At 46.6% G+C, this 18,104-nt stretch overlaps 1 protein-coding gene across 1 annotated transcript; it reads left to right on the forward strand.

The window, feature by feature from the left end:
• Positions 1-1,727: 1,727 nt before the first annotated feature.
• Positions 1,728-11,141, forward strand: LOC142907102 (uncharacterized). The gene is made up of 2 exons (XM_076056178.1): positions 1,728-3,743; positions 7,950-11,141. The coding sequence occupies exons 1-2, from the start codon at positions 2,585-2,587 to the stop codon at positions 8,222-8,224; spliced, it is 1,434 nt and encodes a 477-aa protein (XP_075912293.1). The 5' UTR covers positions 1,728-2,584; the 3' UTR covers positions 8,225-11,141.
• Positions 11,142-18,104: the final 6,963 nt, after the last annotated feature.

Below are 18,104 nucleotides of genomic sequence, written 5' to 3' on the forward strand. Positions count from 1 at the left end.
ACAGTCTGTTAAGGCTGTACGGGGGATCTTTGTATTTGGCTGTGTAGCGTAGTGAGTGGTAGTACAGTGGTTAGGACTTGCTGTACAAACCCAGCGACCCGAGTTCAATTCCCGCTCACGCCCGATAACAGTGGTGAATATTTTAATTGGTCCTGTGCCTCTCCTAGGTTGACTTAGCCTTTAAAAAGGTACCTGATGCGTTTTGTAAATATTAACAACTGCATCCTGGCATGGCATTATCCAACCCACCCCCTCGTGTAATGTGGTGTCTTGATAGGTGCTTCCTAAAAGCTATACGGGGATATTTTTCTCACATATGCACATGCATGCGTGTATATATCATGCATGTTTTTGTACCTGTCCCACATTTGACACTAAAATATTGCAAGTCAAATCAACATTTTGTACAATGGCACGCGTGCCTGGAATTAAATTGATAGGAATTACTTATTGCACACACAGGTTAAGTACGGAGGTCAGGATACACGCACGCCACTGAATTATCGGCATAAAAAAGTAGGCCACGCCATAGCTGTACGTCGCAAAGCGTGGAAGTGCAAAATATACCGCTGGCAGTTTTAATTGAAAGTTTCAAGAGGAGAACATGCTGTGCTACTCGGGCCGACAATATAAATCTCCCCAAAGTGAGCGGTTGCTGGAGCAGCACTCGACGCTTTGGCTCATGCGGCACTGGGGACAGACGGTGCCCCCCGGTAACGCTGCGAGGCTCCTCCTTGTAAGTGCGGTAACAGCGAGGCCAGGCCACACGGGGGGCCACTGCAAAAGCCCATCTGGCGTGTGATTCCTGCATGGACGTGGGATTTTTGGGCGCAGCCCGTGCCACAGCGCCAAGGGGGGGGGGGGACCACTCCACGGGCAATTATGTTACCTCGTCTGCATGATACACGCGCGTGCGTGTAAGCTTCTTTTGTTAATTAAAATAACATCCAAATGGAAAAACCGCTCGAACATCTCGTTTGCAAGGTTATTGATTGACACGTACATACAAAACACGTAATGACACGTAAAAGAACGCTTGGAAATTTCAACTTACACATTTATTCAGTTACTATCCCTGTATTAATGTATGTACTCCACTGTGCACATATATAACCTTGTATACATAACCTTGTGCACGTTATCCATTACATATGTGCACAATGTTACATTTTCTATACGTAATTTACAACTCTTTGTCACTCCATTCTGGATTAAAACCTCCAAACACTGTATAGGTCATGGGTTTAGTTACTATCCCTCACCAGATTGGTTAGTTCAGGGTGGTGAATAGAAGGGCCCTGGATTGATTCAGAAAGCACTGTTGCTAGCCATGGCTGAGAAGCAAACTCAGGTCACCGGGTGCGTCGTGCAGTGGTCTAACCAATGTCCCACCACATCCCATGATAATATATGTGTAGTGGAGTAACACGCGCATACAGGGGAAAATGGTACAGACGCGCAAGTGATGGACAGTGGGATCAATTCGGGCCGGCCAGGTGCGGCGGCGGGAAATGGTGAGGTAATGATGGGCCAATTAAGCTGGTGAGCGATGGATGGCTGTGATTGGCTGGGGTTGTTGTCAAGGGCAAGGTGGCGCCAGAATGTCTGGGAATAGAGGAGGCAGGCAACAGGTGCAGGAGGACGCGGGGCGTCGGGGGCACGTGGCTAATTAATTGGTGAGTAATGAGACCGGGGATATAAGGGGGAGACAGGAAGACAGAGTGGGAGAGAATGGGGAGAAGACATAGGAGACGAAGCAGCTAGCAGTGGAGAGAGACAAGCAGAGACAAGCAGAGATGAGCAGAGACAAGCAGAGAGCACAGAGATACAGAGAGAGAGTACAGACGGAAGCGGAGACACAGAGAGAGACAGGGAGACATAGACGGAGCAAGACAGAGACAGGGACGGTGAGTGAGACAGAGAGAGACAGAGGGAGATAAGCGGGGTGAGACAGGGAGAGACAGAGAGACGGAGAGAGAGTACAGAGGGAAGCGGAGACAGAGAGACAGGGGGAGATAGACGGAGTGAGACAGAGAGACGGAGAGAGAGTACAGAGGGAAGCGGAGACAGGGAGAGACAGGGAGAGATAGACGGAGTGAGGCGGAGAGAGACAGAGGCGGTGAGTGAGCCAGAGAGAGACAGGGAGAGATAACCAGAGTGAGACGTAGAGAGACAGAGACAGCGAGTGATGGAGAGAGAGCCAGAGACAGCGAGTGACGGAGAGAGACAGGGAGAGATAACCAGAGTGAGACGTAAAGAGACAGAGAGGGACGGAGACAGCGAGAGATGGAGAGAGACAGAGACAGCGAGCGACGGGGAGAGAGAGAGATAGAGACAGCGAGAGACGGAGAGAGGGACAGAGGCAGCGAGCGACGGAGGGAGACAGAGAAAGACAGGGGAGGAAGCAGAGCGAGCGAGACGGGCAGAGCGCGGCGAGCGAGCCGTGGCAATCGGAGGAACGGTGGAGTTATCGACGGAATGCGGAGAGTTGTAAATAAAGTGGTGTCGGAGAAAAGAACAAAGTTGTCCGAGTGAACTCTACCACTACATTTGATGTCAGAGGTGACTACGGAGCCACGCCGACATGTCAAAGAAATCGGCCAAGAGGAAGAACGTGCCAACGGACTCGTCCGACGACAGCAACGATGTCGACGTGATTCCCCCGTCCGGCCAAGAAGGTGTTACTCCCCCGGGAGACCTGGTCGACCAGGTGTCTGCAGGGCGGGAGGACGGACTGAGCGGGGCCGAGACCCCGGGGCCGGCTGGTGAATGGAGAGTCCTCATGGCCCAGTGGGAGGCCAGGCTGGCAACGCTGACGGAGGCGTTCGACCGCTTTATGGCGACGGATCGGGCGCTGCTGACGGTGTCAAGCCATCCTGCAGCTGTTCCCGCACCGCTAGAACGCGCCGACGATGGAGCCGCATCCTCCGCAGCGCTGCCAGCGGAATCGGATGCCAATGGGGCACCACCCTCGGGTTCGAAAAGGCTGCTTCACATCCACTGCTTCGAGGCCAAGGTTGGCGATTGGACGGCATTTACGCGACAGTTCCGAGCAGCGTATCAATCACTCGAATGGACTGAGAGTGATGCGCTGCGGGCCCTGCCGACTGCCCTCGACGACGACTTGCTGGCGATGTTCAACGGGATTCCGGCCGCCGTCCGGTCGATGCTGGCGGGGGCGTTCGCAGCGATGCAGGTCGTGTACGAGCCGCGATCGGTCGCCAAATTAGATTCCAGCAAAGGAAGCGGGAGGGCACGGAATCTCCCCTCGCGTTCTGCAGCGTTGGCCCTCGGACAGGCAGCCTACCCGGCGATGGACCAGGAGGCCCTGGACACTCTGCTCCAGGAGAAGCTATTACTGTTGGCAAAGGATCTATGCGTCGTCCTTTCGTTGCCCGACAGCAACAACGACGACGACATGTCATCTCTACAAATCGCTAGGAACATTCAAGTCAACCTGGACCTCCACGACGAACCAACGGTGGCGGGAGCACAGCCTCTGATGGTGAGCGCCACCGTGTCCGGGTGCGCAGTGGAGCTGGACGAGACGCCGCCGGCTGCAGCGGCGGCCGGATTGCCACCTGCGGGCATGCCTCGTTGCCCCACGGTGTACGGAGGTGGCGCGCAGCGGGCGTGCTACGAGTGCGGACGGAGAGGACACCTCGCCCGCGACTGCTGGTGGCACAGAGGCAGTCTTCCAAGGGTGCCGACCAACTACAACCAAGGATTTCCCCTGCTCCAAGGTTCCCAGGCAAATCGCGATGCATTCAATACACGGCCGCTTTTCCCACATCACCCATCCACGCCATCGCACCCGATAACCACTCATTCATACGCTTCGCACAGGCAGGTTGTGTGGGGCACATTGGTGCATCGCGTTTTGGGTGCCGCGCCAGGCTCGTCGGACGTGATGGCGCTTGTTCAAGGGGTGATGGTCAGGGTCATTGTCGATACCCTTATCTCCTTACAGACCTTTCGTTCGTTGCAAACCTCACCCCAGGCCCTAGAACCAGTTGACGGGCCGTGCATAGCGGCAAACGGGGGTAGCCTCGGGATTTTGGGCCGTATGGTTGCGACAATCCAGATTGGGGAGGTGTGCGTAACGGGATATATTTTGGTTTCCACGGCCTTGGCGATGCCGTGTTTGCTGGATACGGATTTTTTTGCAGAGGATGCCGCTCAAGATCTCCATAGAGAGGGGTTGTTTGAAATTTCCGTCTGGGAAATGTCTTAAATTTTTGAGTACACCATCTAAATTCACTGTGGCGAATGCCGTGGTGCAGGTCGTGGTTAGCCGCACCATGTGTGTTCCGCCTGCCACACATATGCTCGTGCCGCTGTGCTTCAAAAAAAGCTTGCCCTTAGACGATCCAAGGGGGGGCATATTGCTGACACCCTCCAACATGGTGTCACGCACGCCCACCTTGGTCGGGGCTTTAACGATGGTACCGGTGAATTGCGACCCCTTTATACAAATTGTCAATGCGGGGCACGAGCCCATTGTCATTCAGGAGGGTACCACGCTAGCGCATGCGATGGCAGCGCCAGGTTCGGAGGGGGAGGTGTGTTTGGCAGTGGGAGAGGGGGATGCATTGACGTCGAGTGACGATGACCCGGACTGGTTGCGGGATCTGTACATGCAGAACCCCGAACTGACGCCTGTGCAGCGGACGCATCTGCATGGGCTGCTTTTGGAGTTCAGGGATGTTTTCAGTTCGGGCAAATATGACGTTGGTCATACGTCCCTGTTGCTGCATCACATAGACACTCGGGATGCACCCTCGATTCGCTTAAATACCCATCGCATGAGTCCGCTGGAAAAGGATTGTATTCGGCAAACCGTGGATGAGATGTTGGAACAAGAGTTCGTTTCTCCTTCCTCCAGCCCGTGGGGGGCTCCCATTGTACTGGTTAAGAAACGTGATGGGTCCATGCGATTTTGTGTCGACTATCGAAAACTCAAGATTTCCGTTGCAGATGCATACCCGCTCACACGCATCGATTATTCGTTAGACGCCCTGTCCGGCGCAAAATTTTTCTCGACCCTCGACCTGTTGTCGGGCTTTTGGCAGTTGCCCTTGGACGAGGAGTCTAACCCAAAGACAGTTTTCCGAACACCGCAGGGATTGTTCCAATTTAACGTGCTCCCGATGGGGCTCCACTCTGTGCTGGCCACCTTCCAACGCCTGATGGAACTCATGCTGTCCGGATTGCAGTGGGAGTTGTGCTTGATATATATTGATGACATCATTGTTTTCAGTAAAGATTTTGACGAGCATTTGCAGCGGTTGCGTGCCGTCTTTGGCCGAGTGTGGCACGCTAACTTAAAATTTAAGCCCCAAAAGTGCCATTTGCTGAGAACGTCTGTTAAATATTTGGGTCACGTTAGCGCGTCAGGGGTCACCACCGATCCGGACAAAACGAGCTGCGTACCCACGTGGCCCGTGCCAAAAACGGTATCGGAAGTATTATTATTATTATAATCTTAGTTTTTTCGGTAAAGTCACGTTGAAGAGAAACAACAAAATAATAAAATATATATAAAACAATAAAAATTCTCACGACGTTTCGACCATAACTCAAACGGTCATCTTCAGGTGTGTTGGTTTGCATAAATGTATTTTTAAACGGCGCATTTATTTATTTATAAAAAACGTTAGCGTCACGCGCAGCGATTTGGCAGTTTACCCAGGACTAGTCCATCTAAATAAATAAATGCGCCGTTTAAAAATAAATTTATGCAAACCAACACACCTGAAGATGACCGTTTGAGTTATGGTCGAAACGTCGTGAGAATTTTTTTATTGTTTTATATATATTTTATTATTTTGTTGTTTCTCTTCAACGTGACTTTACCGAAAAAACTAAGAATATGAATTACTGCAGTCAAGAAAGCTTTAAATCAAAATTTGGTATCGGAAGTGCGTAGCTTCGTGGGCTTCGCGTCGTATTACCGATGATTTGTTAAAGATTTTGCCACAATTGCGAGGCCGCTGCACACATTGACCGGTAAGGGTAAGTTTCTCAGGGGGTTACGAGGAACAGCGTTCGTTTGAGACACTTCGGGGCACTTTGGCGTACGCGCCACCGCTTGGATATCCGGATTTCACGAAAATGTTTATTCTTGACACGGGTGCCAGTGACACGGGCATAGGCGCCGTCTTGTCGCAAAATGTTGACGGTGTTGAGAGAGTTGTGGCGTACGGCAGCCGCGTGTTGTCTCCGGCTGAGCAAAAATATTGTGTGACGCGCAGGGAACTGCTGGCCATCGTGCACTTTGTTCGGCTGTACCGACCCTACTTGTATGGCAGGGAATTTTTTATCCGCACTGACCACGCGGTTCTGCAATACTCCTTGCGGGTTGACCAGCCTTCGGGCCAATGGCCCGTTGGCTCGAAATCCTGCAGGGGTATTCCTTTACGATTCAACATAGAAAAGAGACGCGTCATGTCAACGCCAACACTTTGTCGCAGTTGCCGCAGCCAACAGGTTCATGTTGGTGTGTGGAGGGCTCGCTGTGTTGCGGTCCACCGCTGCAGAACGTTCCTGCTATGGTCGCCGCGGCCGATTCAGTTCAAGCTGAAAGGGTTCCCGCTGAGGGGTCCGGCATATTGGGGTTGACGCTGGCTCATTGGAAACGCCTACAGGCGGAGGATTCCTCCCTGGCCAGGATGAGGCTTCGGGCCTCTCGTTCAAGGGGATCAGAGGATCGCCCCTTCCTGCGGCTTGTCGACGGTCTCCTCGTGCGCTGGGACGTCGAATTGCAAAAATTCTGTATTGTTGTTCCGTTGCAGTTGTGAGGGAAGCTCATTCACAATACACACGAGAAACTGATGCATTTGGGTGAAAGAAAAAACGCGCTGACCTTGGGAAAGGAGTTTTACTGGCCGGGCATGCATAACGATGTACAACGATTTATTAAGTCGTGCCACGAATGCGCACGGCGAAAAGCACCGGCGCAACCCTATCGCGTACCGTTGCAATCAATATGGGTTTCCTGTGTCAACGAAATTGTTGCCCTAGATATATTGGGTCCATTTCCCATCACCCCAGGGGGCACAAGTACTTGCTCATGGGCGTCGAGTACCTTACTCGCTGGCCTATGGCGTGGCCACTGGTGGACCAATCTGCGGGGTCGATCACAGAAGCTTTCCTGCAAGGATACGTCCTTGATAAAGGTGCCCCGGAGCACCTGCTCACCAATCAAGGCAGAAATTTCTCATTCCGGTTAATTAAAGAGGTGTGTGATTCGCTGGGGACTAAAAAGATTCGGACGTCCCGGTACCACCCGAAAGCCGACGGGATGGTCGAACGCCTGCATAGGATGCTAACATCTATGCTATGCCAACAGGTCAACTCTGCGCAAAATGATTGGGACCTTTACGTTCCGGCAACCTTGGCCACTTACAGGCTGGCCCCATATGCCTTGACGGGGAACTCGCCCTTCTATTTAATGTACGGTCAGGAACCAGAGGCCCCGGCCCTGGTCAGATTGGGCATACAGACGCAAGGGAAGTCGTCAACGGTGCCTGCTCCCATGCGGGTGGCATTGGACCGTCTGAAGGAGGCTAGGGAGGCCTCGTTGGGTAACACCGCAAGGCGGCAAGCCGCCAATGAACGGATGCATGGTACACAGCCTCCTCGGGAGCCCTGGCGTGTGGGGGATAAGGCTTGGTTGCATTGCCCCATGGTGCCATTGGGAACGTCTCCAAAGTTCCATCGGCCCTGGCAGGGTCCCGTCGAGATTGTGGAATCTCATCGGGACCAGAGTGTACGGATTCGCTTTGGTCACCGCACATGGCATGTTCATCCGTCTCGCCTTAAGAAATTTAGACTGCCCTACGACGCGTCATCTCCCATCCCAGAGCGGCCTGTGTTGGATGTGTCCGAACCTGTGGTACGGTCGCATGTGAACACGCCTCAGCAGTCTGCCTCCCGTGTGCCTGCAGGACCGCCACTATTAACTCGGAGGAAGGGTTCTGGCAGTTTTCCTGACCGGAAACCGGCTGGCCAGCCGCGACCTCAGGAGACGGCCCGGGACGCACAGGAGCGGGGTGCGATCATGCCGGCGGATGATCGCTGTGACGAGGAAGGGCACGCGTCGAAGACAGGACGCAGCCCCGGGTTAACGAGGGAGCGTTCCCCGCCCTTGTCCCATGTTGACCCATTCAGGGATAATGGGCCGGCCGCTGGAACCCACTCCCATGGAAGGACTTTCCGTTGAAAATACGCCTCGTACGACTGCTGTACACATGTCATTAAGCGATGCCATTGTTGTTAGTTGTTGTGGGATGTTATTGTTGCTCACCACTGTTCGAATGTCGGATTGTTGTTGTAACCGGGACGGCTAATTCTTTCATCACGGCGGGGGAGGTGGGGGGTGATGTAGTGGAGTAACATACGCATACAGGGGAAAATGGTACAGACACGCGAGTGATGGACAGTGGTGTCATGTCGGGCTGGCCAGGTGCGGCGGCGGGAAATGATGAGGTAATGATGGGCCAATTAAGCTGGGGAGCGATGGATGGCTGCGATTGGCTGGAGTTGTTGTCAAGGGCAAGGTGGCGCCAGAATGTCTGGGAATAGAGGAGGCAGGCAACAGGTGCAGGAGGACGCGGGGCGTCGGGGGCACGTGGCTAATTAATTGGTGAGTAATGAGACCGGGGATATAAGGGAAAGACGGGAAGACAGAAGGGGCTGGAACGACGCAGGTGGGAGAGAACGGGGAGAAGACATAGGAGACGAAGCAGCTAGCAGTGGAGAGAGACAAGCAGAGAGCGACAGAGATACAGAGAGAGTACAGAGGGAAGCGGAGACACAGAGAGAGACAGGGAGAGATAGACGGAGCAAGACAGAGAGAGACAGGGACGGCGAGTGAAACAGAGAGACAGAGGGAGATAAGTGGGGTGAGACAGGGAGAGACAGAGACGGAGAGAGAGTACAGAGGGATCGGAGACGGGGAGAGATAGATGGAATGAGGCGGAGAGAGACAGAGGCGGCGAGTGAGACAGAGAGAAACGGGGAGAGATCACCAGAGTGAGACGTAGAGAGACGAAGAGGGACGTAGACAGCGAGAGATGGAGAGAAACAGAGACAGCGAGAGACGGAGGGAGATAGAGAAAGACAGGGGAGGAAGCGGAGCGAGCGAGATGGGCAGAGTGCGGCGAGCGAGCCGTGGCAATCAGAGGAACTGTGGAGTTATCGACAGAATGCGGCGAGTTGTAAATAAAGTGGTGTCGGAGAAAAGAACAAAGTTGTCAGAGTGAAGTCTACCACTACATATGTATCAAGGCCGTAGCCAAGGAGTCAACATTGGGGGGGGACCAAATGTTCCAGGGGGTCTGGGGGTTCTCCCCCGGAAAAAAAATCTCAATTTGAAAACGAATTTCCTACCATTTCCTGGCTAAAATATAAAAAAAATTTATTAACTCATAGGATGGACTTTTTTTACAATAATGTCAAATAGTGTATTGTATTACATTGCTGTTTTTTTCTTTTTTACCTTTTCTTGTTTCATTGTATGTAATAGCAGAGATTAGGGATTAATCAAGTACAACCATAACCACAATCACATAAACAGAAATCTATTTTATAGCAATATATTGGGGGGGGGATGTGTCCCCCCCCCAATATATATTATAATTACGGCCTTGATATGTATACATATTAAGCATACTCTAAAATACCACATCTTCATTCCGTTCATTCGGAAGCTTTTAAGGCCAGTGCCGTTTGTATGAAATTGGGTCGGCAGGCACACATTCCTAAAAAAACATATTCCCAGGTGCGGGTGCTCAGGCACTGTGTCTGGTACTTATTTAGGCTGAGATGACCTAGAGGAGTCACATGTTGGCTACAAGTGCCAATTATAACGGACGTGTGCGAGCTGGACTGAAACCAACGTTTCTCCCTCCACAAAATCATGACAGTTCAACCTCACAAAACATTGCATACAGCACATATACACAACTTGCACAATATTGCATACACATATATTAATTTAATGGCAGAGCATGTGCATTGCGCGATATGCCTGATTGATCTATTTATCATAAAATATTGACTTAACAGATTTATGCTTGTGGTTTTTTTTCTTCCTATGGTGAAGTTTGTTGGGAAAACATTTTACTCAACAATTATAAAAGTATCCATATCGATGAAGCTATTTGTATAGCTTGCTTAAGCTCTGTGCATGTCTTTACATAATTATTTCCCCCATCAGAGAATAAGTGGAATTTCCATTTCTGCCTCAGGCCTGCACAGTGCCAATTTTAACATAAAGACACATTGACGTCTTACTCTGAATAGACACTTAATACTACATATTCCAAGCTTTATGATGTGATGTGCTCTCTAAATAAAAAGTGCATGATAAATCTATTTCACTTAACATAAAGTGTGTACCGCATGTCTTAACTATTCACAGTGCAATCAACCAAGATCCATCCACTGCTGGATGAAGGCCACCCAAGCTGTCGCCATCTCTCATAGTCCTGCGATTTAACAATCCATCTCGCTGATTTCCGTTGATCCATCTCCGAAGTGTACGTATTCTCTGAACATGTTCTCTCCTTTAGCTGCCAATCCATAATTAGTTTTGAAAACTGGCTATCATCTCTTCCAGCATCACATCCAGCCCAAGCCCACTTTTGTTGACATTTTCTGTATGATGTTTATGATTTGCATATGTTCTCTAATCCCCGTTTTCCTTTATCTGTCTTTAACAGCACCTCTCCATGATAAATTTCAAGACTTTTTTCAAAGTTAGTTGTATTTCATTTCTTCATGTCCACGTTTCAGATTCGGGTTGTGTTTTCAAGTTGTGATATATCCAGTTGTTTAGAAACTTGTTGTGCATAACTCTTGTTCATATTTATTTTGAGCGCACCATGCAGGAACATATTTTTGTAACTTCTCCTGTCGTTTCCTGCAGTTCATTCCCAGTGGGCATTATACGGACTATTTTGTCAGCAAATATGAGGTGGTTAATATTTTCTCCATATACTTTAATTCTCTAATATAAATGTTGATGTGCATATCCACACATACGCACAGGGGCATGTATCACACAGTGTGCATCATCAAAAATGTGAATTAATGAAAAACGGTATTCTCTTGTCAGAGACAGAAATACAATTTGATTTTTTTTTTACACCCCCCCCCCCCCCCCCCCAATGGTTAAATTGGCACTTCTCAACAGATTGCTTTTATTATTTTATTATAATGTTTTGCAAAAATGATGGATACGCATGCTCATTGTGCCATACGGGTTGCATGACAGTGCCATCAATCTGCCGCATCGAGGGAATTACACCCTGTGATCCACGGCCATTAATTACACGTCCCTGCAGAGAGAGACTCTGCACCCAGCCCACACAGCGCCTCTGTGTTTATGCCACCATCACTATACTCTTAGCGGCAGATCGCACAGGACACAACCCAGGGGGCACTGTTGTGGCTTTTGCTCAGCCTTTTTTGGGGCATTTGATTAAATGCGATCGTTTGCAGTAAACATGTTGTGTGGGCACGGGGTCATTTTTCCCCACCGCCCCCCCCCCTCCCCACAGGTACGACCTTTAACTATTCTGCTGGCACACTGTTTTGGTTAATTACCTGTACCTACAGAGTAGGTTGTTTGTAAATGCCAAACACTGCAGATAATTCATCTTTATTAACCCCCAGGCTGACCTGCAAGTAAAGAATGAGATATTTTTCGATAAATTACCCGTGATAATAATGCACAACAAATATGTTTCGCCGGTTAAGTTGAGGAAGACATTGGACAAAAGTTAAACGATTGAAAGTAATGAAAACAAATGTCATTGAAATGTGAATATGTTTTATTTAATTGTTTTGAGAAAAATGTAAGTGTATAGTTGGCATTTTTGAAACATCCGATATTCCAATTAACTTGCAATTGGGATCATACACATGTATATATTTTTGTGAGGCAATTGAATAAGTTATTAATTTCAAATGTTACTCGGGTGAAAACAATATTTGGTTAGTGTTGTGGAATGTTCCTTTCCTAACATAGCCAAGGTATCACCAGTGCCATCTACTGGTGATTATTCTTCATTTGTTTAAAACCAGAATAATAAAGTGTAAGGAACCTGCAACTGACAAGGGAAGTCGCCAGTTTATGGGCCCATGTGCAGTGCCAGATGCGACAGCTGAGCGCGGGCTGATACTGGTCTCGTTGCCACTGAGCACATTGATGCTCCCACCATGCAATACAAAAATGCAAGTCAATGATTTAAGAAAAAATATCCAGAGAGTTTGGTTCCATAAATTATTATTCGCAAAAGTCATCCAGACAGGTACAAGTATGGTTTATTATTTGCAAAACATACCATGTAGAATGTCTCCATAGACTATTGCCCATGCCGACGTGAATGTAATATTTCACGTTTTTTGTTATTTTAGTGAATAACTGTTGCCACTGCCCACCATCAAACCCAACAGACATGGAACCGCCAATCGCTGCCGTCCATCAGTTCGTCTCATTACTTTATCAACATCAGCAGCCACGATCAATCTACTGCTGGATGAGACCTCCTCAAGCAACCATCACCCCTTACGATGATGTAATGCAAACCATCACACGAACTCCGATCATCCTCGCAGCGGCTTTTGGCTCACTATCGAACAAAGATGGTCATTGCATCACACACTTTCAGATGCGCTTCTGCGGCCGTGTGGAACGCTCTTCCTTCCGATATGAGGAAGCCACTGGAGCTATGCACATTTAAATCTAAATGGAAAACTAATTTATTTAGAACTGCTTTTTGTGTTTAGTTTCTTGTCCTTCCACGGCACCTTCGATTAACGCGGTTAGCTACATACGGTGCGAAAGAAGTTCAACATACATACATGCAACATTCCAGCACCAACATATTAATTTATCTTATTGCTCCATCTCCTCAGTGGACATATTTTCGAACACATTCCATTCCTCGGCTACCAATTTGATATTATCCCTGTTAGTATTTTCCCGTCTCTCTTTCACCATGTCTCTCCATTTCTTTATCTGTGTCTTTGTATTTCTCTGCGTCTGTCTCCATGTCTGTGTCTCCATGTCTCTCTGCCATGTCTCCGTATTTGTGTATCTCCTTATCAGTGTGTCTCTGTGAGTTGAATTGTGCCAGTGTGTATTGTGTTGTGCTGTGTGTGATCAAAGCAATTGCTGCACCTGCATTTATTTAATCATAACACATGTTTAATAAAAAAAAAAGTGAGGATAACCTGTGAGTAATATGATTAATTTCCTGGGTGACTTGTGAAAAAAATGCCGGTAAACAGAAATTACTCTGCTATGCACTTTGGGTAAGAACGCAAATAATTATCACATGTAACAGGAACAATATGCCTATGGCTAATTGGGGTTTTCGCAGACCTTAACCCTATAGTTTCCACAGATAGCAGGCGTTGCAGGTAATAGGGTACCAATAAAAGGGTTCTATTGTACAATGAGACTGTACAAAGAAGGTAACTAAGTACAAATCAGTAGAGGAGTCAGACAAGAGGATACATAATCGACAAGGCTGTTCCATCCATAATAGGCTATTCCAGGCAAATTTACCATATATTTTCTGGAATTTGGTTTGGTTAAAGAAATACACATGAGCAGAGAAAGGAATTTACAATCTCGCATGTTCTGACAAAAGTCATGATAACAACCATTACAATTAACTACAGGAAATTATCGAATAACTTAACAAAGAGGACTGCAAAATTAAGCTCAAAAATATATATTGGCAAGAAAAGTAACGCACAAGTTTTAGAATAACATTTCAGAATAATTGTTGGATCGACCAAATTGAAAAACAAAGCGGCTTTTCATATCTATAGTCAGGGCCAAATAAAAAAAAATTGTTAGGATTTTTTTGCAAAGATAGCCTCTTCTCTCCTCTTTTCCCCCTCTCCCTACACATACTTCAAGACAAAGACCCCCCATATAGCCTTGAACAGACATACAGATGCACACACCGAATTCCGAACCCTCGCTACCACTGGGACGTGTTCAAGGCATGGATGGGGGATAAGGGACACATACAACATCGGTGCAATATGGGAGTGTCTATCTATGTCCGATAAAGAGAACTGGAGGATTACATTAAAACAGCCACATACAAATACATACTGTATAGAAATGATGATGATATTAAGCAACAGTCATATTTTTGAATAAACATTTTTTTTCTGTGGGCCCTTCTGGGCCCGAGAGAAATGTCCCATTTGCTGATCCATAAATATGGCCCTGCCAATGGCAATTATTGACGGCAAATCAGGGTCAAAATTACTAAATAAAGCGTCGAACAAGAGAGGGTTGGAGTGGGTTTAGAGTACTAAACTTGACAATGAGAACCAACATACAATTGTGCTTGTATGTATGTTGAACTTCTTTTGCACCGTGCACAGCAAACCGTGATAATCGGAGGTGTGGGGGAAGGACAACAAATTAAACACAAAAAGCAGTTTATTCTTTAAAAGCTTGGCCATATGTAAATCATCAACCTCACTCAAAGCGTTTACATATATAACTATATACTGTGCCATATAAATAATGATGTACGAACAAGCTACATATATGTAAGGATACATCTTTGCATACGCCTTTGAAAATGTGTCAATCAGCAAGTGATCCACATACATTCCAGCACTCGAGTTGCTGTTTCTTGAAAGTGTGAAGGTCTCTCAAAGAAGAACATTTCTATCAATGCATATAAGCTGCTATGACATACAGTACATACCGTGGATGTTTGACACTGACGAAGGGAATGCAAAAAAACAAAAAAGAATCCCAAGAAGCGTGGAGAGATGCATGATTGGAATAACATTGAGAAACAGAAAGAGGAACACGTGGCTCAGAGAACAAATATAAATTGGAGACATGTTGACTTTTAGCTTGGGCAGGTAAGTATGATGACGAATGTACAAGGCTGGTGATGAGATGATAGCCAAAGGAGGAAATACATCCTAAGAGGACAACCACAATTGGAGTGCAGCAACGAAATCCGCTCAGGTGCCAGAGTGAGATGAATTGTGGTAGCAACAGCACTGTGTGGCATGGCAACGGCGTGGGAAGGGCTTCATCCATCATCATCGTCGTCATAGGTGATGACGATGTGATTTATGCTCAATTAAAAAGCTTAGCTTAAAGCTATTTTGGTCAAACTCTCTGCAAGCACTAAATGAATAGATCAACAAGTTATAACGAGTATATTCATAAGCCACCTTCCCTAATCACATGTATTAGCAGGCTGCGTGAATTGACATGGATCGTGACACCATCACCTACATCTACCCACCAGAATAGATTTCCGTCTTACTACTAATCTGCCCTCAAGCATTCCTGAATGCTAAGCAGATTGAGGACAGTTGGCGCCCAATTAATCCGAGTCCCGGGATGAGCAACAGCTGGGAGATGGGATCATTGGTCTCGTCCAAGGATGGCCGTTTTTACCCCAAAGTGTCAGATAGGTGTCCAAAATGCTGTTTGTGTCTAATAAAAAAAAATTACGTCTTGCGAGACTTGTACCTTTTCAAGAGTGCAGGAATGCATGTGCATCACTGCCTGATTAACACATTTTCAAAGTCATGTGTAAATATTAAACCGTGCATATATGTAGTTTGTTCGTACATCATTATGTATAATGTACAGTATATAATCTAGATTTGAAGCTTTCGTGACTACAGGAATTCATACTCTTTGGATATTTTGGTAAAGTCACGTAGATAGAAATAATGACTAATAAATCATGACGTTTCAATAGCAACACAAGCCATCGTCTTCAGGTGAAACAATACAGCAGGCGGACTGCTGAGGAGGAAATGTAGCGAGAGAGCGACTGAAACCAAAGGTTATATAAGGTTTGTGGTGGGCACAACCCAAGGGTGAGTGGGCGGGGCTAGGGATGGAATTTGCAAGTCAATGTAATCGCAGAGAAGATGGATGCAAAATGTTGCAATCTTTAGAAGGACGTTGATCGACCAGGTATAGTGTTAACTGTTGTGTTGGCCGACTCTCTGAGTTGCATTACATTTCTAAGTTGGATATATTTTTTATTTTTTCTCTAGATCACCTTTTTCCCTCTGTAAATTTCACCCCCACCCTCTCGCCCGTTGTGGCAGCCCCCCTCCCCCCTCCTCGGATTAGCCGAGGTCACCCACCCCCATCCTCTCTGCGATTACATTGACTTGCAAATTCCATCCCTAGCCCCGCCCACTTACCCTTGGGTTGTGCCCATGCAGTAGCTCTCTCACTACATTTCCTCCTCAGAAGTCTGACTGCTGTATTGTTTCACCTGAAGACGATGGCTTGTGTTGCTATCGAAACGTCGTGATTTATTCGTTATTTTTTATATCTACATGACTTTACCGAAAGAGCCAAAGAGTACAATATATAGTTATGTATCAAAAAGCTTTGAGTCAGGTTGATGCATTACATATGGCTAAGCTTTAAAACAAAGCACTATTGTCTTGAGCTGTTATCCATAATAGACACTCGCACCAGGTGCCCTGATGATGCAATTGAGGATGACCATTTAGACAGTTTTGTCTCCCCAGAGATTTCTCTTTATACACATGTTCTTCAAAGCAACACAATGCTTTGATTTCACAGCAATGTTTCTTTGTGAGATGCTTCAAGGGGAATATCCATTTCTCTTATGATCATGAAGCCCAATGAGAATCATCCGTGCCTGACCTATAGAATCTATGACCTACTTAAGGTCTCCACTTTCGTTTGCGCTCAACAATACAAGCCGCAAATGTTTGTGCTCCCATTACTATACTGAAGATGCGAAACAAATTACCACGAGAGATATATAGAAATACATATCTTTATTTAATAGGCTTACGGAATAAAACTAAGTTGAATATGATGGAAAGTGCACTCCGCATAATTGGAATATTCACACACGTGAATCAACCACATTTAGAAATGAACTCCGCTCAATTGTTTTGCATTAGGCAGAGTGATATAGCTTGAGGTGAGGTGCAGGGGAGTGCTGTTCTTATAACACAGCAGGAAGCGACATTGTTATCAATCTCTAATTGGTTAATGAGTAATAACATTATTGCGTTCATTACATTTTTTTGCTAAACACCTTTTTAAATATTCTAGATGATATATAACATAATTCCTGTACAGACTTTACGAGGATGTTTTTTTTTTCTCCCACTGTAGAGATAAGTACATTTCTTGTTTGAGAGCACCCTACGATGCGGTCATAAACGCTTTTTGACAACACCTGTGGCCCTGCAGGCACGTGAATAATAGAGGTTCCAGCACTGCATGGAATGCACAGCCTGCACTCGTCTTGCACCACTGCTGTACACGAATTATAGATTTAGTCGTTAAAAAATGTATACATAATCTCAAGAGGGTGTATGAATTTAAAATATACCTTTACCGGTTAGTCACTACATGTATGTATGTATGACAATATAAAATAAAAAAAATATATACAAAGAAAAACACGAGCAACATTTTAATCAACACACCAGCCGAAGGCCAATTGTCCACAACATTGACAATCTTGCTCTTCTTTCTCAAAGCATATCGATTTACCTTGTTTGTACTGACTATTGACCTGATATCCTGAGCATTACAGGCTTAATATACAATCCTTATGTTGGCCCATCGGCCAATGCGGTTCAATAAAATCCAGATTTAAAAAAATGCCTAGAGAAACATCACAATATGCATTATGTATCTCTGTAGATTGCATAGGGCACGTAGGTGTGTCATGATTACAGTATATTAAACATGTATGCATAACATTTAAAATATAACAGTTTAATAATGTCTGCTGAGACTTCTGGAGTGTCTGGCTTCAGCAGAAGGTTTTAGAAGGTCTACTTCAGCACAGGGCAAGGTCACCCACGTAATGATAAGCTTACATTGAATAATAGACTTGAAAGAAGTCCCAGTCCAAATACATAACCATACAGTGAGGGAAAAAAGTATTTGATCCCCTGCTGATTTTGTACGTTTGCCCACTGACAAAGAAATGATCAGTCTATAATTTTAATGGTAGGTTTATTTGAACAGCGAGAGACAGAATAACAACAACAAAATCCGGAAACACTCATGTCAA

The sequence above is a fragment of the Petromyzon marinus genome, chromosome 4, assembly GCF_048934315.1.
Source record: "Petromyzon marinus isolate PM22_M1 ecotype Great Lakes invasive population chromosome 4, UKy_Petmar_22M1.pri1.0, whole genome shotgun sequence".
Taxonomy (NCBI): Eukaryota; Metazoa; Chordata; class Hyperoartia; order Petromyzontiformes; family Petromyzontidae; genus Petromyzon; species Petromyzon marinus.